Raw genomic sequence first — 22,221 nt, 5'->3', positions numbered from 1 at the left:
AAGATGCGTTTTTCCTCTGCCCTGCAGGGCCTAGAAGGAAAATTAGCGACTTTAATCGCATCCGCTATCCAAGGATGGGACGCATGTTAGATCCCCTCCCCCACCTAAGATCCCTTATCAAGGGAACAGTGGGTAGAGGATGAAGGATTACCCTCAGGTAATCGGGAAGAAAGGCAAACCGAGTATTCCTCTGCAGAGGAGACAACTAGAGTTGAACTTTTTTTCAGCCTCGCAATCTGAGAAATTGCTGGTACAAACCTCTTACAGAGATGATTTGTGCCTCTTTCAAGCAACCTCTAGTAGAGTCAGCTGATAGTTCTGTTTTTTCTTAGGTTCCTTGGAACCTTCACTGCCTTTTTCATGCGTTTCCTGTACATGTACAGAGCCACGCAGAAATTCAACAGATCCATTCTAGATCTAAAAGAGTCTAAATCAGTTCCTGAAGATCCGCTCCTGTCTATGGAGTCGATCAAGTCAGTAGTTTCTATCCTGCAAGGAGGTAAACTTCTAGCGCCTATCAGCATCAGGGACGCATATCTGCATGTCCATATATTTCCCGCTCACCAAAGGTTTCTGCGGTTCGAAGTAGAACAGCAGCATTTCAGGTTATAGCCTTGCTCTTCGGGCTAGCTACAGCACCTTAAGTGTTCACAAAGGTGCTAGCCCCACCTGTAGCCAGGTCAAGGGCACAGGGCTTAAACAGTCTTGGCATACCTAGAAGATCTAATGCTAATAGACCAATCGCTGTTCGGAGTAAGGTGTACGCATTACAACCAGTTACCTGGAAAGGTCTGGGTTGCATTCCCAACCTAGTAAAGTCTCCATTAAAATCGCTAAAAAAGGGCTGCAGTATTTAGGTCTGATGATAGATACAGCCCAGAAAAAGGGTTTTCTTGCCCGGGGAAAAAAAAAACACCACTCTATAAAAGAGTTGGTGCGGATGGTCAGGTCAAAAGGAGGTCCCTCCATTCACCTTTGCATGAGGTTGTTAGAAAGGATGGTGGCTTCATTCGAAGCCGTTCCCTTTGCCCAGTTCCATTCGAGACTTTTGCAAAACAGTGTTCTATTTTCTTGGAACAAAACGATCCAAGCTTTGGACTTGCCAATGCGGCTGTCCCCAAGGGTGTCCTAAAGCCTCAATTGGTGGTTACTAAAGAATGTCCTAAAGGGTAAATCCTTCAGACCACTTATCTGGAAAGTGGTAATGACCGAGAAGACAACTGTCCAAGGACAGTGTTCAAGAACCGAAAGAGCCTTGCCCATCAACATCCTAGAGATTCGGGCAGTGCGTCTGGCTCTAAAAGCCTGGACTTCCAGGTTAAGGGATTGTCCCGACAGGATCCAATCCGTCAATGCCACGGCTGTGGCCTATATCAATCACCAAAAGGGGCACCAAGAATCTCTCAGTGCAGAGAGAAGTGAACCATATTCTAACTTGGGCAGAAAGAAATATTCCGTGCCCATCGGCAGTCTTTATTCCGGGAATAGAGAATTGGCACACACACTACATGTGCCGCCAGCAGATTATTCCCAGGGGAATGGTCTATTCACCCCGACATGTTTCAGGCTGGTTGTCAAGGATGGGGGACTCCGGATGTAGATCTTCTAGCATCCAGTGCAACATAAAATTAGTCAACTTTGTGTCCACAACAAAGGATCCATTCGCATGCAGAACAGATGCGTTGGTGATACTGTGGGATCAGCTTTTAGTGATCTATGCATTTCCCGCTATTCAGTTGCTGCCTTGACTTCTTTGCAGGATCAAGCTAGAAAGAAAACCAGCATGGCCCAGAAGGTCATGGTATGCAGAGGTCGTAAAGATGGCAGTGGAGGATCTGTGGTCCCTTCTACTAAGGCCAGACCTGCTCTCACAGGGGCCGATATTCCATCCTACTTTACGAATGCTAAATTTAACGGTCTGGCTATTGAGACCCACATTCTGAAAAGACGTGGGCTTTCCAGGGCAATTATTTCTACATTAATCCTAGGAAACCAGCTTCTAGAGCTATATATTATAGAGTCTGGAAAGTTTGTTTCCTGGTGTGAATCCAAGGGTTGGCACCCTCGAAGATATATTATAGGCAGAATTCTTGCCTTTCTAAAAGTTGGAGTAGAGATGAAGTTGGCCCTGAGTACTATTAAGGGCCAAGTCTCAGCCTTATCAATTTTATTTCAAAGACCACTTGCTACGCATTCCTTAGTCCGGGGTTTCCACCAGTTAAATCACCCTTAAGCCCTTGGGACTTGAATCTAGTTTTGTCAGTGTTACAAAAACCGCCATTCAAACCATTACAGCATGTTCCCTTAGTCCTTCTGACTAGGAAGCTGATATTTTTGGTTGCTATATCCTCAGCAAGGAGGGTTTCAGAATTGGCTGCTCTTTCCTGTAAAGAGCCATATTTGGTTATTCATGAGGACAGAGTGGTGTTACGCCCTCGTTCAGGCTTTTTGCCAAAAGTGGTTTCAGGGTTTCATCTGAATGAAGATATTGTCCTGACATCGTTTTTTCCGAAACCATGTTCCAAAGAAGAAAAGTCACTACATTGTCTTGATGTGGTGAGAGCAGTGAAGATCTATTTAAAGAAAACTGCTCAGATTCGTAAGACTGATGTCTTATTTATTCTGCCAGAGGGTCCTAAAAAAGGACAGGCAGCGTCAGAATCCACTGTGGCTAAGTGGATTCGGCAAGTTATAATTCAAACTTATGATTTAAAGGGAAAGATTCCCCCTTTTCAAGTTAAGGCGCACTCTACCAGAGCAGTTGGTGCTTCTTGGGCAGTGCGTCACCAGGCCTCCATGTCTCAGATCAAGTAGATGTAAAATGAAATACTCCAAGAAAAGGATTTTACAGGTAAGCTGTTTTAAAAATCCTATTATTGTGAAAAGTGCAATATTCTAGGCTCAGTGTCCCACTCTAATTGGCTAATTAAGCCATAACACCCGAAAGGGTTCCTGAGCCTTTAAATGGTCTGTCTGTCTGATTCAGTAGGAATCACAATCATGGGAAAGACGGCTGACCTGACAGTTGTGCAGAAAACCATCAATGACATCTTTTCATAAGGAGGGAAAGCCTCAAAAGGTAATTGCAAAAGAAGTTGGATGTTCCCAAAGTGCTGTATCAAAACACATTAATAGAAAGTTATGTGGAAGAAAAAGGTGCACAAGCAGCAGGGATGAACGCAGCCTGGAGAGGATTGTCATGAAAAGGCCATTCAAATGTGTTGCAGACTTTTTCAAGGAGTATACTGAGGCTGGAGTCATTGCATCAAGAGCCACCACACAAACAGATCCTGGACATGGGCTTCAAATGTGGTATTCCTCTTGTCAAGCCACTCCTGAACAACAATGTCAGAAGCGTCTTACCTGGGCTAAAAGACAGACCTGGTCTGTTGCTCAGTGGTCCTCTTTTCTGATCAGAACAAATTTTGCATCTCGTTTGGAAACCAAGGACCCAGAGTATGGAGGAAGAATGGAGAGGCACACACTGCAAGATGCTTGAAGTCCAGTGTAAAGTTTCCACAGTCTGTGTTAATTTGGGGAGCCATGTCATCTGCTGGTGTTGGTCCACTATGCTTCATTAAGTCCAGGGTCAACGCAGCCATCTACCAGGAGATTTTGGAGCACTTCATGCTTCCTTCAATGGACAAGTTCTGTGGGGATGCTGACTTCATTTTCCAGCAGGACTTGGCACCTGCCAAAAGCAACAAAACCTGGTTCAATGATCATGGGATTACTGTGTTTGATTGGCCAGCAAACTCTCCTGACCTGAACCCCATAGAGAATCTATGGGGCATTGCCAAGAGAAATATGAGACATGAGACCGAACCATGCAGAAGAGCTGAAGGCCGCTACTGAAGCATCCTGGTCTTCCATAACACCTTAGCAGTGCCACGGACTGAAAGCTTCCATGCCACGCCGCATTGAGGCAGTAATTGCAAAAGGGGTCCAGACCAAGTACTGAGTACATATGCATGCTTATACTTTTCAGAGGTCCGATATTGTTCTATGTACAATCCTTGTTTTAGTGATTGCTTGTAATATTCTAATTTTCTGAGATTGTGCATTTGAGGTTTTCATGAGCTGTAAGCCATAATCATCACAATTATGACAAATCATGGCTTTAACCATCTCATATATTAGTTTCATCTTTTTAAGTTGCATTAGTGAAATTTAACTCTTGCACGATATTCAAATTTTTCGAGTATCACCTGTAAATACTGAGGTATTTTGGTGTCTGGGAACGCTAGTGCTGCGTACAGCGGCCCATAGATATTCATGGTTGTAGGCACTTGTATGAAGGTATGCACTGTGACCTGTTTAAAGTGGTACATCGATTCAAAACAGAAGTCTCTGAATGTAGACTGTCAACATTTGGAAACTTGTGTCTATATGCATGTGTCATTCTACAAAAGTCGCGGTGCATACATGAAGGTAAACAATCCAGAGCTTACTACAAATTTTATAATAAAGAATATCCAGTTAACAAGAGGATATGATTTAATGTAAAGGCCTGCTCTGATTTAAAAAAAAAAAAAATAATAAACCTTGAGATGCATACAGGAAGCCACACACAATCTAATATAAAATTTGAGTATTTTGAGGTTTCTCACCACTGAATGCGATTTAAACCTTCTTGGCATTTAGCATGTCTTTGGTGGTGCAGAGATGGGAGATTAAACCACACTATAGATTGCATGATTAAATTTAAGGTAAATTGAAAAAAATGAAATAGTTCATTAGTGGACATAGGGTCTCTTGAAATCTATAACCGATAGGGTTTTATAGCGCCACCTACCAGGAGTAGGATGCTAGGCAGAAAATAAACCCTTTGCCTCCTATGGGCAGTTCTTTCTTAAGACCCTCTTTCGCACCACTTTCCTATTTAAATGACATGATTCTTTTCAGTGCAGTTTGAGCCCATTCATTTTGTAAGGGCTTAATTCTCACTGCCTGAAAAAAGGTGCAGGCTTTTTATTTTTTTTTTTTCTGCACTGGGATGGGTTTCTTGCAGTCACACTGTGTTTTGCGACCTGTTTTGAGCTGTCATTAATTTAACATTGACAATGGTGGCAGATCGCATGAACAGAATGCGATTTCAATGTGGTATGGGAAATGCTCAGGATTTGCTGCTATTTCCAGCAACAATTGAAATTCATGAATACAACAAATAAACTTTACTTTGTAAATGTTTAGTTCAGGCTGGTCAGTTTTTATTCCTGTGTTTTTGTTTATACAGTTGTGCTCATAAGTTGGCCATTTTTCAGAGAATATGCATGATAACACAAACTTTTCTTTCACTCATGGTTAGTGTTTGGCTGAAGCCATTTATTATCAATCAACCATGTTTACTCTTTTTAAATCATAATTGCATCAGAAACTACCCAAATGACCCTGATCAAAAGTTTACTTACCCCAGTTCTTGATACCCTGTATTGCCCCCTTTAACATCAATGACAGCTTGAAGTCTTTTGTGGTATTTGTGGATGAGGCTCTCTATCTTCTCAGATAGTCAAGCTGCCCAAAAAGCCTCCAGTTCCTGTAATTTCTTGGGCTGTCTTGCATAAATGGCATGTTTGAGATCTCCCCAGAGTGGCTCAATGATATTGCGGTCAGGAGACTGAGATGGCCACTCCAGAACCTTCACTTTATTCTGCTGTAGCCAATGACAGGTCGACTTGGCCTTGTGTTTTGGATCATTGTCATGTTGGAATGTCCAAGTACGTCCCATGCGCAGCTTCCTGGCTGAGGAATGCAAATGTTGCTCCAGTATTTTTTGATAACCTACTGCATTCATCTTGCCAACAATTTTGACCAAATTTCCTGTGCCTTTTTGTAGCTTACACATCCCCAAAACATCAGCGCTCCACCTCCGTACCTTTCATCATAGGCCTTGTTGTCTCCTCTCCAAAGCTTTTAAGGTTGTGGCCAAAAAGCTCAATTTTGGTCTCATCACTCCAAATGACTTTGTGCCAGCAGGTTTGAGGCTTGTCTCTGTTCTCTTTGGCATATTGTAAGGGGGGGATACTTTGTGGCATTTGCGTATTAATGGCTTGCTTCTGGCGACTCGACCATGCAGCCCATCTTTCTTCAAGTGCCTCCTTATTGTGCATCTGGAAACAGCCACACCTGTTTTTCAGAGTCCTGTACTTCGCCTGAAGTTGTGTGTTTTTTTTTTTTTTTTTTTTTTTTTCTTTGCATCCCTAACAATTTTCCTGGCAGTTGTGGCTGAATTTAGTTGGTCTACCTGACTGTGGTCTGGTTTCAACAGAACCCCTCATTTTCCACTTCTTTGAACATTGCTGATTTCCTTGGATATCAATTCCTTGGATATCTTTTTATATCCTTTTCCCGCAGATCCTTTGACAATTCTTTTGCTTTCCCCATGACTCAGAATCCAGACACGTCAGTGCAGCATGGATGAAAGATGCAAGGGTCTGTCAGAAGCTTGGAAACTTTATTGACCTTTTTATACACACACTAAGGCTACTTTCACACTGAGGTGCTAAAAATAGCGCCTGTAAAGCGCCTCTCCTGTCACTCCAGTGTGAAAGCCCGAGGGCTTTCACACTAGAGCAGTGCGCTGGCAGGACGCTAATAAGTTCTGCAAGCAGCATCTTTGAGGCGCTTTAGGAGCAGCGTTTGCACCGTGCCTAAAGTGCCCCTGTCCATTGAAATCAATGGGCAGGGGCGCTTTTTAACCCTTTTTCGGCTGTTAGCAGGGGTTAAAGGCGCCCCGCTAGCGCCCGAAAAGTGCCACAAAAACTATAGTATAGCGCCTTACCGCCGACTCCTACCCACCCCAGTGTGAAAGTGCCCTAATTGCAAGCAAACATATCACAGGTGAGGATGGTTACCTTTTTAATAGCCATTTGAACCCCTTTGTGTCAACTTGTGTGCATGTTATCAGGCCAAAATCACCAGGGTATGTAAACTTTTGATCAGGGTCATTTGGGTAGTTTCTGTTGCCATTATGATTTTAAAGAGTAAACACGGTTGACAATAAATGGCTTCAGCCAATCGCTAACTGTGAGTGAAAAAGTTTATCAGTCATTTTTCTGAAAAATGGCCAGAAATCAAATTCTACGTAGTTGCATAGTAGGTGAGGTTGAAAAGACAAGTCCATAAAGTCCAACCTATATGTGTGATTATATGTCAGTATTGCATTGTATATTCCTGTATGTTGTGTTCGTTAAGGTACTTATCTAATAGTTTTTTAAAACTATCCATGCCCCCTGTTGAGACCACCGCCTGTGGAAGGGAATTCCGCATCCTTGCTGCTCTCACAGTAAAGAACCCTCTATGTAGTTTAAGATTAAACCTCTTTTCTTCTAATTTTAATGAGTGTCCACGTGTCTTGTTAAACTCCCTTCCGAAAAAGTTTCATACCTATTGTGGGGTCACCAGTATGGTATTTGTATATTGAAATCATATCCCCTCTCAAGTGTCTCTTCGGAGACAATAACTTCAATTCTCGCAACCTTTCCTCATAACTAATATCCTCCAGACCCTTTATTAGCTTTGTTGCCCTTCTTTGTACTCGCTCCATTTCCAGTACATCCTTCCTGAGGACTGGTGCCCAGAACTGGACAGCATACTCTAGGTGTGTGTGTATGTACGTGTGTATATAGAGATATCTATCTCTATCTATCACAGCAAAGGGGCCATCTTCAGCCACTCTGGATATACCCAGAGTGGCTGAAGATGGGGGCATGCAGGCAACCTATTGAAATCAATGATATGTGGTCGCCTGCACCGACCTGTGTGAGTCCAATGCACAGATGACATTGGAGCCTGTCTACGCCGTGATCTGTGTGTCGGACCCGCACAGATGTGTACTTTGGAATGCAGGTACGAGCAGCTGGCTTCCTGTCACAGATTTTAACAGATCGTCTGCATGACCCTGCACGGTAAACTTGCGTATCGCAGGAGGGCAAAGATGGCCCTTTTGCACAGATATACAGATCAGTATGCCCATGTGAATGAGGTCTTAATTAATTTTTCAGATATTCCAGATTCAATATTGATGCAGGTGCAGGATCTCTAGGTTTTTTCAGATAAGGTAATGTTTTTCTTGTCTATTTCCTTCACATCATCTAGATTGTAATGCTGATGGCCAGAACATACTCTTCACTGATGGGGAGTTTATCAACCAAATTGCTGCTTCTAAAGAGGTGAGAGCCATTGTTTTTCTCTGGATAAAGTATTTCCCTAAACTTATGACCGTTTTTTTGCTTTGTTTAAAAAAAAAAAAAAAAAAATCTTACCAGATTACCTTCCTGTAAACCGTTTGTTTAAATTATATCTGATTAAATAGACTTTTACACTGCACTATAATTGGTAAGCTTGGGTGATTGGACAGATCAGAAATGCATTCAAATCTTAGGGCCCACTTGCATCAACCCAGTCCATTGGAGTGCCTTAAACGCAGATGCGTTGATGTGCGTTGTGTTAGGGCAGCACATTCAAATGACCACTCCAAAATGGACTAAAAAGCACATGAGCATCATTTTTGACAGCACTGCAACACAAGTCCACTGAGGTGGTGTGCTGGGGTGTCATTCAGAATGAATGGCCCCAACAGGCGTATTGTGTCACACTGCAGCGTTTTGATGTGAATGGGTCCCAACACACGGGCTTAACGGGTCATATACAAGTACTTGTCACTTTTCAAATTGATAGATAAACTGACAGCTTTAAACTGTTTTGTATTAAACAGACAATACTTTAAAGTGGTTGTAAACCCTTGCATATATACCCAGTGAAATTGCTAAGCCTCAGGTGATACACAGATCAAAAATCCTCCTACACATGTTGTACCTGTTTAGCTGCAGTCTAGTCTTCTCTATATCCATTTAGCGTTCAGAATGTATTAGTGTGTGTGTGTGTGTGTGTTAACCCCCAAAAAAATAAAAATCCTATTCCCTTAAAGCATGTTATACAGCACAGTGCTTGTGCCGTGTCAATTGGCCCCCTGTAACGCCTAAAAAACCTGGCTGAGCCTGCCAGTTTCTGCCCTCCCCTCTGTGCTTATTCCCATGTATCAGGGCAGCAGTGTCCTGACACCGGAGTCATCAGTACGAGCCTCCATCATTCGCAGCCTGCTCTCCTGTGTCTCTGTCCTCTCCTCCATCATTGGCAGCCTGCTCTCCTGTGTCTCTGTCCTCTCCTCCATCATTCGCAGCCTGCTCTCCTGTGCCTGTGTCTCTGTCCTCTCCTCCATCATTTGCAGCCTGCTCTCCTGTGTCTCTGTCCTCTCCTCCATCATTCGCAGCCTGCTCTCCTGTGCCTGTGTCTCTGTCCTCTCCTCCATCATTCGCAGCCTGCTCTCCTGTGCCTGTGTCTCTGTCCTCTCCTCCATCATTCGCAGCCTGCTCTCCTGTGCCTGTGTCTCTGTCCTCTCCTCCATCATTCGCAGCCTGCTCTCCTGTGTCTCTGTCCTCTCCTCCATCATTCGCAGCCTGCTCTCCTCCTGTGCCTGTGTCTCTGTCCTCTCCTCCATCATTCGCAGCCTGCTCTCCTGTGTCTCTGTCCTCTCCTCCATCATTCGCAGCCTGCTCTCCTGTGCCTGTGTCTCTGTCCTCTCCTCCATCATTTGCAACCTGCTCTCCTGTGTCTCTGTCCTCTCCTTCATCATTCGCAGCCTGCTCTCCTGTGCCTGTGCCTGTGTCTCTGTCCTCTCCTCCATCATTCGCAGCCTGCTCTCCTGTGTCTCTGTCCTCTCCTCCCCTCCTGCTTTAAAAACATCTTTTCTTTTTCTCAAGCTCCCTCCGATATATCACAGTAAGCTCCCCAGTGAATGGATTTTTTTTTTTACTATGCAGGTAGAATAGTTTACTTCAGAGCACCGTTCTGCACTCATGTGACTGCCCGCCTGTCTCCTCCCTCTTCTTGGTTGGCTTCAGCCGGGGCTTCCCAGTACCCCCCTCCCCCAACCCCCCCCCCCCCCGCAGCCATCACATCGGGAGAGGAGACCAACAGACGGTGCTCTGAAGTAAGCTATTCTACAGCATTTTTTTATAAGTGACATGCACTGCGGAACTTGCTGTGATATATTAGAGGGAACTTGAGAAAAAAAATTGTCTTAACAAACCCTTTAAGCTTGTGTGAGATTTCAGAAAATTGGTCGGAGAGCTGAAATTACTCTCAACAGAGGTCAGTGAGAAGAGCCCTGAGAGCTGATTAAAGGGAGGGGACCAAGCTGTGGCTGTAAATCACAGGCTGTGTGCTGGAGCTCCCTCACCTTTATTTCTTGGTGTCAGGAAAACTTGTCAGAAGTTACTCTGTGATAGCAGAGCAAGGAAGCAGCAGATTCGTGCTCTGGATTGAGATAAGTACACACTATAGAAGGGTATGCTTTGCTCAGATTTCACATCTGAGGGTTACAGACACTTTATTCCATTAAATCATTTTTGGAAACCTTATCCTACAAGGACCCACTTTCTTGTGATGGCTTGCTTTTCAGATGTCATGTATGAATTATTTATTGGGATTGTAAGTGTTCAGTTTGATAGTTATTGTACATCTTGTATTACTTTTTTTTTCTCCAAGTTGTAAACAACCCAGAATAAACTGCCTGATGTCATCTGCTACTATAGCCTGCTTCTCAAAGGGGACCATCACTACAGAAATGCTTTTTAGCCTCTCTGCTACCCTTCCTCCCCCCATGCATGTTTTAAAAAGTTTTTTTTTTTGTCTAGCCCCGCATCCCCAACAACCCAGCCCCCCCCACTATCGTTCTTACCTAGACGAGAACAATCATGTGTAAATTGGGTGTCATGACACCTTTTTATATGCCTTTATTTCCAACAGATAAGTAACAAGAATGCCATCCCCAAGTTGTCGTTTTTAAAAACCATTCAGCAAATGTAGCTCCCATATTCCCCACTCGATGGTTTCCTATCAATATAAACATTCTATTTCTAATTTTGCTGATGGTCATTTGGAAACCTAATATTCTACTATAGAGCCATAACATTTTTTTTTATTTTTTGCTTTCAGTAGACCGTTTTCCCATTTGGATTATTTTCCTAACAATGTATTAGATTTTGTATATACGTTGTCCTGAAGGGCTTCTTTTTTTTTTTTTTTTTTCCCTTTATTTTAACATGTTGTTCTTCTGCAGGATGGATTTGTTGTTCGAATATTTGCTACCAGCACAGAGCCTGTATTACAGCAAGAGCTACAACTTAAACTGGCTCGGAAATGTTTGCATGCCTGTGGCATTTCACTTTTCGATTCGGAGAAAGATTTGCACATCCTAAGTAAGGATTGCTGAATTGATTTGCTTTGTAATGTTTGTATGCAGCAAAAGTGTGGGTTGCTGTATCCATGATTTCAGAACATAAGCTCTTACAAAATGTTAGTCGTTTAAAGTTTGTTTTTTGTTTTTTTTTTTTTTTTGGGGGGTATACAACATATTTTAAAGCAGAAATGACCTTAACTAACCTGTTTTGATACAGATGCAACATATCTCACCTTTTTCCGAGGCCATTCAATTGTTGTCTTAGGTTTGTCCTAGGTTATGCAATATGATTTGTTTGTCGGTCCCATGTTCTGCCTAAAAAAATACATTGGGGCTACATTTAGATATTTGGAATTCTATGCATGTGTTTCTATTACATTTTTCCTTGACATTGTTTTTGACGCGTCGTGTGGTTGTGATATTTTTTTTTTTTGGGTCTTATTTTGTGTTTAGTGCATGTGCATTTTAATGCATGTTCTGTAAGTGAAGAGTGCTCTGTATTTTTGCTTTTAGCTGCATACCATAAAATACTTGGTAAATGTATGTATATTGCATTTTACTTGTGCTTCCATTTATCTTTGAGATCATTTACACCTAAGGCTGCTTTCACACTGAGGCGCTTTTACAGGCGCTACAGCGCTAAAAATGGCGCCTGTAAAGAGCTTCTCCTGTCTCTCCAGTGTGAAAGCCTAAGTGCTTGCAGGATGGTAAAAAATGTCATGCAAGCAGCATCTTTGCAGTGCTGTAGGAGCAGTGTATACAACACTCCTAAAGCGCCCCTGCCCATTGAAATCAATGGGGCAGCGGCGCTTTGCGGGCGGTTTTAACCCTTTTTTTAAAAGCCCTTTTTAAAAAAATAGCGGTGCTTTACCGCCGACGCCCGCCCCAGTGTGAAAGTAGCCTAATGTCGCGTACACACGATCGGATTTCTCATCGGAAAAAGATATGACGGTTTTTCCGACGGGATTCCGCTCAAGTTTGCCTTGCATACATACGGTCACGCAAAAGTTAGCTGAAATTACGACTGTCAAGAACGCGGTGACGTACAACACTACGACGAGCCGAGGAAAATGAAGTTCAATGCTTCTGAGCATGCGTCGAATTGTTTCTGAGCATGCATAGGAATTTTGCACGTTGGAATTGCCACAGACAATCGCATTTTCGGATAGGAACTTCTGCATGAGCATGATCTCGATCTCTTGCTGGCTGGAATTCCGCCAGCAAAAGACGGACGGAGCATACACACGGTCACATTTTCCGACGAAAAGCTCTCATCGGTCTTTTGCAGGCCGAAGTTCTGATCGTGTGTACGCAGCATAAGTGTTTGGTACAGTTTATTACACGAAATGCATGATATGATCTGTGCAGTTCTAGTCAAAGGCATTGTTTTAGGCTAGGTTCACATTTATGTGGCTGTGCGAGCTGCCTTTTGCACGGCAGCCCTTTCATTTGAAGGGGCTGCCACGCCTCTTGAAACACAGGATAAAGGTCCCTGCTGATTTTTTTGGAATCGCGGCCCACACAGGAACAGCAAGTGCAGTGCAATGTATAGTATGTGCAGCGTGCCATTAGGATTAATGTGTGGGTGGTTGTGGCTGCAGGAACAGGTGCGGACCCGTAGAGGGGGACCACATCCGCACAGATGTGAACCTAGCTTTAAGCAATATGTGTTTTAAAAAGAGGCCATCTTTATAACCTTGGTTTATGTTGCACCCATAGGAGCCATGGGTTCTTTTCCCTGCAAGCTCTTGTCATTATTTGAACTTGGCACACACTTGTAGTCCATGGATACAGCCACTAGCCCTGTAAATTAAAGGTCCATACCTCTGATTGCAGTTACAATGCTTTGCAGACTCAATACAATATTCAGTGCACATTTCCTATTTAAGGGGTGCATTTATTTTTTTGGAAAGAGCAGAGTTGGCCTCTTTTGGTCATGTATTGCAGCCAGAAGGGCAGTGGAACGGAATTCTATTCCTCGAGGGCCAGGTACTGCATAGTTCTAGGATTTCGCTAATTGGCAGGCAGAGCAGTGAATTAAAGGCCAACTCCACCTTTTTAAAGTGGTTGTAAAGGCTGAAGGTTTTTTACCCTAATGCATAGAACGCATAATGGTAAAAAACCTTCAGTGTGCAGCTCCCCCATCAGCCCCTCACAATACTTGCCCTAAGCCTGACCTCGATCCAGCAAGGTGCATGAGACTTGGGTCTCTCCCTCCTGACTGGCTGAGATGCAGCACCAGGAGTCATTGGCTCCCGCTGCTGTCAATCACAGCCAGTGAGGCGGGAAGTGGGGCTGAGCCACGCTCTGTGTATGATCGACACAGAGAGCCAGCTCAGGATTTTGCACGCACGAGTGCCTCCACAGCAATTGTCTTGCTATGGGGGCACTGGGGAGGAGGAGGATCGGGGCTGCTCTGTGCAAATCCATTACACAGAGCAGGTAAGTATGATGCATTATTATTATAATTATTATTATTTTTTTTTTTAATAACTTTTTTCCTTTACAATCACTTTAAGGCCATGTTACATGTTAAGCTGATACTTGGTGTGTAACATGTTACCAAGCAGACCCATACCTACTCCCAGAATGGCCCCTCTTTTGACAGCTTGTGAGCTTGTTCTCCCCCGCAGCAGCCGTCATATTTAAATTGGAACATCTGTCAAGCAACCCTTACAGCTGTTTCATTTATTCAGAGCTCTTTGAATGATTAAGCCCCAGTTCACATTGGCGTGATTTGACATGCCAAATTGCAGCCTATTGCCGGCAACGGCACTGTCCGAATCTGTGCGACGCCGCACCGATTTCCAAAAGTAGTTCCTGCGCTCATTTTGGCGACTTTGGGGGCAATTTTAATAAACATCTGCAGCTGTCTTTTTTTTAAATCGCCACCATACACTGAAATGCGGGTTTGAAATCGTGCAAGTTTAGCTGAACGCGCACAATTTCAAACCCGTGTTCAGTGTGAACAAGGGCTCAATCACAAGTTTGTCTTTTTTCTTTTCTTTGATTAAAGTTATGCACTGTGAATAAGTACATGTAACAAATATACAGTAGGCGGTATCCCAATTTGACTGCAAAAGTGGAATTATATTTTAAAGCCCAACTCCATCTTTTGCATAATGTTCGATATTGCACCTGTATTTATGATTACGTAATATACGTGTGTACTATAAACATTGCATTAATGCACTTTTTTCCATTTGTTGGTGCGCTGCAGTAGGAAGCCAACCTGATATTTAGCATAAGTTGTTTTATTTACAGTTTTTTTGGTTGTCTCCGATTTTTGCAGTTTCACCAAAAAGGCAAAATGTACAATTTACAAATTAGTTTTATCTATACAGTTTTAGATTTGCTGGAAAATGTATGGTTTGGGTTTTTTTTAAATGCTTTTAAGTGGAGAAAAGTGAAAAATTACAAAAATGGCCTAGCCACCTGAGGATTAAAGTGGAGCTCCATGGCCTTGCAGTGAAAGTGTTAAACCGTCAACATTATCAAGCCATACAGTCAGTGAACATCTTCAACATAGTTACTTGAAAATTGTTGAATTTTGCTGGTTATGTATTTGTTCTTGCTACCCAGTGTTGCCAAAAAAATAACTTTCGATGTTCATTTCTCTTCCTAAAGGCACCGGCTTTGATGAAGAATTGGCTGTTCTGGGAGCAGGAAGGGAATTTGCTCTGATGAAAACATTTAGTGGAAAGGTACATCAAACTTTAATTCTTTTTCAAAATAAGCTTTTTCTATTAAAGGAAAACTGTGCTGACAAAATGCTTAGCTTCCTGTTGATGTCTTTAGACCTGCTGTCATGCTGAATCAAAAAGGTGTTATAACTAGCACAGATGAGGACTTCTTACTGTGACATTTGCCAGATTAGTTGCCAGACCAACTAGAATTTTAAGAAAATGATCAGCAGTGGGGGGGGGGGGGGGGGGGGTCATTTATATACCACTTGGTACAGGTTTCCTTTAAACTCAAAGCCTAAAATTTGTTTGTGTTGGTGAAAGTGTTAGAATACTTGTCCACTATTGGGAGTGAACTCAGACGGGCTTGGGCACGAGTCTGAACTCACCTGAGTTGTCCTGCCAGGAAGTTGTTCATGCCCAGCAGCCAATCGGTGGCAGCAGAGACGTTGGCCTCCCCACAGCCACACATGTACGCACCCTTTGTATATGTGCGACTGCAAGGCAGAGAATACCTCAGCTAGCTATGATTCCCTGTTTGTCCATGGCAAAAAATTTGTCAAAACCAAGTACTATTTTAAGCACCACATCCCTTAATTTGAATAGGTACAAGGGGATTTATGAGATTTTTAAGGTGCAAGTATAATGCAGTGATCACAAAGAAGTTAATATAAAATGATTTTATTAAACCGATAAAAAATTGTCTAAAAACTATTATAGCAAGTACACAAAACATGGTTCTTGTGGATACAGCATAGAATTCCCCAGGTTTTGACAGCTTAATTGCAGAATAGCAAACATGCCTGAGCTCATCCCTATCCACTAATAATGCCTGGGGGTTTACTGGTTACCTTTTCCCCCATGATTTGACCAGTGTTGTCATAGATGACCCTTTATTCAGTAACTGATTTTTGACTGGTTCTAACAAAAGCAGTGCTGATTGTGGGGAGCGTCACGTAATGTCAGAGAACCTCCACCTGAAGATAATTTGGTTGGTCTAAGGCCTGGTTCACACCTATGATTTTTTTTTTTGTTTTTGTTTTTGTTTTGTTTTTTTTTTTTGTGCATTTTCAGTTTTGCAGAAACACACTACAGTCCATTTAACATGGTTTCCTATGGATGTAGTTCACATCTGTGCATTTTATGGAAAGGGGCCAGGGTTTTTTTTCTGGTTTTTGGTTCCATAGACTTTAATGGTTTAAAGATGTGTATTGAAAAAATGCACCTGCAATATGCAAACTGCAACCTGCACAAGCGTAAATCAGACCTAACTGGATATTGGTAACTGACACTGTTTTAGTTGGAGCAATGACTGAATCTAGTCTTTATGCACCCATTTGTGTACATCTCATTTTGTTAACTAATATTCAGCAGTCCCTTTTTATCCAACTTTGTTTTTAAGGGTTGTTTAAAAAAATCATTCATGGATATAAATGCCACTAACTTTTTTTAATTGTACATCTACCCAGGTGTATTACACTGGAAAATATCAGAGCTTAGGCATCAAGCAAGGTGGTCCCTCTTCTGGGAAGTGGGTGGAACTTCCCATAACAAAATCTCCAAAGATTATCCAGTTTTCAGTTGGTCATGATGGTTCTCATGCCTTACTCACTGCTGATGATGGGAGTGTATTTTTCACTGGGACTGCAAGTAAAGGAGAAGATGGTGAATCAAGTAAGTATCTCACTGGTTTTCATTAGTGTTCTCATTGTAATTTATCCTTGTTTTCATATTAAAGGGCTTTAAATGAGTTTGATACCTCTAAAAGTATTGGGCATTTTTTCCATATAGCTAATTTTGTGTGCTCTAGTCTGCATCACCTTACCCCCCAATTCTAAAAATCGAACCTTTGGTTATACTGTGTTGCATACCAAAATATATAATCTTTACATAATGTTCCGATTTGTGGGAGTGCGGCAAGATGTCTATTTTACAAAGTAATATCCCTAAAAAAAAATAATGTGATATCAGAGTTTATTTTAAACTGCTGTTATGCAGTATTGGAATGGCTTTAAAGTGATTGTAAAGGCAGACTTTTTTTATACCTTACTGCATTCTATGCGGTAATGTAAAACCTTCTGCATGCAGCCCCCCCTAAATACATGCCTGATCCTAATCCAGCAAGGTGCATGTGAGCCAAGGCACTCTCGCCCCCTCATTGGCTCTGATACTCCTGCCATCAAAAAAACCAAAATGCATATAATTGTATACAAAGATAAGATACAGATATGAAAACTATTTTAGCAGATGGCATTTACATTTCTGTGAAACTAAGAAGTAGACAGGCCTGCCAGACTGCACAACCAGCCTGGTGTCCTAGCTTTACTCTATTGCAGTAATGGAGCTAGGTCTTGTGCCTGCTATCAACTTGTAATTGGACAGTAAGTAAAGAAGTAACAGACTGATGAGCTCATCTGTCACTCTGCTTACTCTTTTGTCCTTTTAGCATTTTCCTTGTTTGCAAATGAGTACTGCAGCACAATTGATTGGATCACTGTGCTGCTTCTGTCTCTCCCAGTTTTAGCTCTGCTGTATAATGGGTTGCCAGAAGTTAATGCCAAGTCAAGTTTACATACCTTCACTAGTTACGTTTAAAAATAATTTTTTTTTTCTTTTCAAAGCATTTGAAAAATTGTAAATGTAATGTATTTTGTTCCTTATACCATACATTTTTACCTTTTTTATAAAGCTTTGAATTTGGTATGTATATGATATCCTCAAAGTGTGAAAAAATAAACCAATATAAAATCGCATATTTGAGAAAATCATTATATAAAGCCTTGGAATAGTATGCTACATACACAGTATCGCAAATTGAAGATAAAAAAAGTTACATTATATCATATAACATTTTCATCACTGACGATTGAAGACTGGTGTGAAAACACAATGTCCTTTAGGCAAATTCAGAGCCCCAATATGTGTAAAGGACATCATTGTGTTTTCAGGCCATTCTTCCATATATAAAAAGTCTGTCTACCAACCCATCCTTTTTTTGAACTTTTCAGCAAAGAGCAGAAGACAGGCTAAACCATACAAACCTAAAAAAATGGTCAAAATGGAAGGTAAATTTGTTGTGAGCACAGCATGCAATAATGGGAGCAGCTCGGTCATTACCAAGGATGGTGAGCTGTATATGTTCGGGAAAGATGCCGTCTATGCTGACAACTCAAGTAAGTGATGGAAATTGAATGTGACCATTTTCCAGCCAGGCTGTCGTTTCACTTAAATGCTAGGATTTGCACACTGTTCAGATTTAGAAGTAGTTATACATTTATCTTTTTGTGGTTATGCTGGCAATTCTTACAGAAATTATGTACCTTTTTATAAGCAGATATATAGCAGAATTCCTGATTTTGTGCCAAATTTATTTCGCAAAAGGGAGGTTGGGGTAAAAGGTGACAAAGCTATAGGGTAACTCCTCTTGTGGCAAAAAAAAAATATATTTTTTTATTTGCTACACAAGCCATATTGTACTTAAATTTTATTAAAAATTGCAGCACTTTCATTTACATTCAATGCAATGTGGCAACTCCAAAAATATAATTTTCTGCTCATGCCATTAACTCGCTGATTTTCCAAAGAAATCTGCATTAAGATAAAAGTCAGATTTTAGGCACCCCTTGCAACAGAAATGTCATTTTTGGTGAGGGATTCCATAGGTGTAAACTACATCTAAAGGAATGCAGACATTGCAATCATTAGAACCATTTGTGCACAAGCTGCTTATAATGAACCAGTCATTCCCATTCCGAATCTGTAAAATTTAAAATCCTTGCAATGTATATTATTCACCCAGAGGGGATTGTTTGCCTCAACAAAAGTGGAGTTGTTATTTTTGGAGAGTAACTACACTTTCTTTCATTTTTTTTTTTTTTTTTGGGACCCCTCATGCCTTGTTCTCTGGCTTGATATTACTATACATGCATATACCCATCGAATCTAGCCTGGTCTTTTGCATGCTGGCTCTTGCACCGCAATGTTCCTTTATACTATGTAATCTGGAGCCAACTGTCTCTTGTGTTCTTTTGCAGCCAGCCCCTTAAAGTGATTGTAAAGGCTTGTTTTAAAAAACAAACATGTTGTTATACTTGCCACCTCTGTGCAGTTGGTTTTGCACAGAGCAGCCCAGATCCTCCTCTCCTCGGGTCCCTCTTTGCTGCTCCTGGCCCCTCCCTCCTATCGAGTGCCCCCACAGCCAGCAGCTTCCTACGGGGGCACTGGAGCCAAGTCAGAGCTCTGTGTCCATTCAGACACTGAGCCCCGGCCCTGCCCCCATCCTGGCTCTGCCCCATCTCCCCTGATTGGCTTCCGCAGCTGTCAAAGTCAGTCAGCCAATCAAGAGTGTCCCAGACAGTTTAGACACTCGTGGACAATGCTGGAGAGAGATATGGGGGTCAGGTAAGTAAGTAGGGGGTTCTAGGGTGGCTGCTACACAGAAGGTTTTTTCTATCTTCATGCATAGAATGCATGAAGATAAGAAAAAAAAACTGCCTTTACAACTCCATTATTAATGCAGTGTGTTGTAGATGGCTGAAGCCTCCTAGGATGTGTAACATGGGTATCTGTGGAGGCTGGGCTACATCATTCTCACCTAGGTGTGAAACCAAGATATGCGGGGCCAGTTGCATAAAAAATGGGTAAGGAGGAAAAAAAAAGTTGCCATCTTAATGGGGCAAGTGGTAGTAGGGATATGAAAAGTGCAAGCGGGGGGGGGGTACATTTCTGCTTTAACCACTTCTTCAGGTCTGCCACATAGCAGTTTACTGCTATAGGGCGTTACCTATGTGTTTGGATCGTGTATGTCTGTCTCTTTATGTTCGCCACAGGCGGCTCACTCCCGGTGCCTGCCGATAATTGAGCAGAGAGGCAAAACGGCAGTCTGCCTATGTTAACAAGGCAGATAGCCGTTCTGACAGGAGGAAAGACATGGATCCTGTGTCTCTGCAAAGCGGGGACTAGGATCCATGTCTTCCCCTAGTAAAAGCACTTCCCACAGTAAACACAAGCTACACACATCCAGAGCCCCAATATGTGTAAAGGACATCGTGTTTTCACGCCATTCTTCCATATATAAAAAGTCTGTTTACCAACCCATCCTGTTAACCCCTTCCCAGCCAGTGTCATTAGTACAGTGACAGTGCATATTTTTTTAGCACTGATCATTGTATTGGTGTCACTGGTCCCCAAAAAGTGTTGGTGTCCGAATGTTCACCGCAATATCGCAGTTCCGCTAGTCTGTGATCGCCGCCATTACTAGTAAAAAATAAAATAAAAATATCTCATCGTTTTGTAGCCAATATAACTTTTGCACAAACCGATCAATATACATTTATTGGGATAAATGCTTACTTCTTTAGCAAAAGTATGTAGCAGAATACAAATTGGCCTAAATTAACGAAGAAATTAGATTTTTTTTTTTTTTTTAATGTTTTATAGCAGAAAGTAAAAAAATATTGCCTGTATTTTTAACGCAATAATAAAAAAAAAAAAAAAAGGCAAAGGGGATCAAATACCACCAAAAAAACTATTTGTGGGGAAAAAAGACGTAAATTTTATTTGGGTACAGCGTCACAAGACCGCCCAATTGTCAGTCAATGTAACACATCACAAAAAATGGCCTGGTCATGAAGGGGATAAATCTTCCGGAGGTCAAGTGGTTAAAGCATAAGCACAAACCATGTACTAACAATTTTTCAATCATCGGTATCCAGTGGTTATTGGTTTATGTTCTAGTAACTGATTGATCCACCCCCCCCCCACCCCCCCCCCCCAGTAAAGCTGTTGTGGAAGGTGTTCAGGCTACAGATCTATCTAAACCACTTCAGCACCGGAAGACTGGAGATCAGCTTTAATTGATGCTTTTATAGAAATACTCAAAAAAAAAAAAAAAAAAAAAAGAGAAGCCCTGATCCTCCTCTTCTTGGGTGCCACCGCTTCTGGTGCAGCATGCAGCTCGGCCACACCCCTTACTCTCTCCTCACTGGCTTCCGCTGCTGCCTCCCTCCAATGAGGAGAGAGAGCCACTGCTTCCCTGCACATCTCTGCGGAGCCGGATTGCTGGCGGAGAACCCCAGAAAAGGAGGATCGGGGCTGCTCTGTTGAATAACCATTGCATAGTGCAGGTAAGTATAACTTGTTTTATTTTAATGATGGTTAAAAAAAAAAAAAATTACAATGATCGTAAGGTACTGCAAATATTTAGGGGGCTAGGGGGTGTGTGTGTGTGTGTGTGTGTGTGTAAGGGGGCTGCGTGTGTGTGTGTGTGTGTTTGTTTTTTTTTTTTTTTTTTATATACCACTTTCAACATGCTTTATTTGATATGTAACATCTTAATCATTTTTGCAGACTTGGTTACAGACCTGAAGGGACATGTTGTTACACAAGTAGCCATGGGAAAAGCTCACACTTGTGTGCTGACTAAGAAAGGAGAGGTATGGACTTTTGGTGTAAATAACAAGGGGCAATGTGGAAGAGAAACTGGAGCTATGAGCCAAGGAGGCAAAGGTAACAGTTTTAAACATTTAATTCCTTATTTTAATTCTCGTAAGTTCATTATTTTAATATTTTTTTTTTTATCTTCATTATTTCATTTGTTTATATACACGTAAAGTTTTATATAGAGTTGTGTAACTGCTCTCTGTTTTTTAATGACCCTCCCTTTATATTTCTAATCTGAATTATATTTAAGGATAAGTTTACCTTCGGGAACATGTCACGTTCCATCTGTTTTTAGGGTGAAACATGTAACCTGTTCCCACTCCTGCAGGCTACTGTCGATCTCCTTTCCTTATGACAGCGGGCCGGGGATCTTCTCCCCACACCAGCTGTCACAATTTTTGAAAAGCCCCACCCACACTGCTTAACAGGCTCCCTGCTTTTTTTTTTTTTTTTTGGGACTTATCCTTTAATCAAGTTCATCACCTGTTTAGTACTTGTTCAAATAAACAATGTTTTACATGTTTTTAAGGACATGGCATTTGTGAAAAAATGTTTTGTACAATGAATAGTTAAGTAAAGTAAAAATAAAGTAAATGTATCAGATTATGGCTCTTTGTTTCTCCACTTTTTTGGTGTCTCCACTTTTTTGTCAAACCAATACAAACAAAAGAAATAAACATGAGAATGCCTAAACAATTGTAATTGCAACAATTTTCTGGGTGACGTGGTGCATTATCTGACAAATGCAGGGGTGCCAATATTTTTGGCCATGACTACTTAAAGCGAAGTTCCACTTGGTTTTGTGTTAAGTCGGCAGCTTCAAAAAGTGTAGCTGCTGACTTTTAATTAACACAC

General features: G+C 41.8%; 1 protein-coding gene across 18 annotated transcripts in view; it reads left to right on the top strand.

The window, feature by feature from the left end:
- MYCBP2 (MYC binding protein 2) overlaps window positions 1–22,221 on the top strand; it is a 370,986-nt gene that overhangs the window by 119,377 nt on the left and 229,388 nt on the right. For all 18 annotated transcript variants that reach the window (XM_073614281.1, XM_073614278.1, XM_073614285.1 and 15 more), the window contains exons 9-14: window positions 8,098–8,171; window positions 11,123–11,261; window positions 14,870–14,946; window positions 16,395–16,599; window positions 17,934–18,098; window positions 21,274–21,432. In XM_073614281.1, the coding sequence (XP_073470382.1) occupies window positions 8,098–8,171; window positions 11,123–11,261; window positions 14,870–14,946; window positions 16,395–16,599; window positions 17,934–18,098; window positions 21,274–21,432 (819 nt within the window). The remainder of the gene's footprint in view (window positions 1–8,097; window positions 8,172–11,122; window positions 11,262–14,869; window positions 14,947–16,394; window positions 16,600–17,933; window positions 18,099–21,273; window positions 21,433–22,221) is intronic.

The sequence above is a fragment of the Aquarana catesbeiana genome, linkage group LG02, assembly GCF_042186555.1.
Source record: "Aquarana catesbeiana isolate 2022-GZ linkage group LG02, ASM4218655v1, whole genome shotgun sequence".
Taxonomy (NCBI): domain Eukaryota; kingdom Metazoa; phylum Chordata; class Amphibia; order Anura; family Ranidae; genus Aquarana; species Aquarana catesbeiana.
Note: the sequence above shows the minus strand (reverse complement) of the source record. Positions and strands in the feature narration are given on the sequence as shown.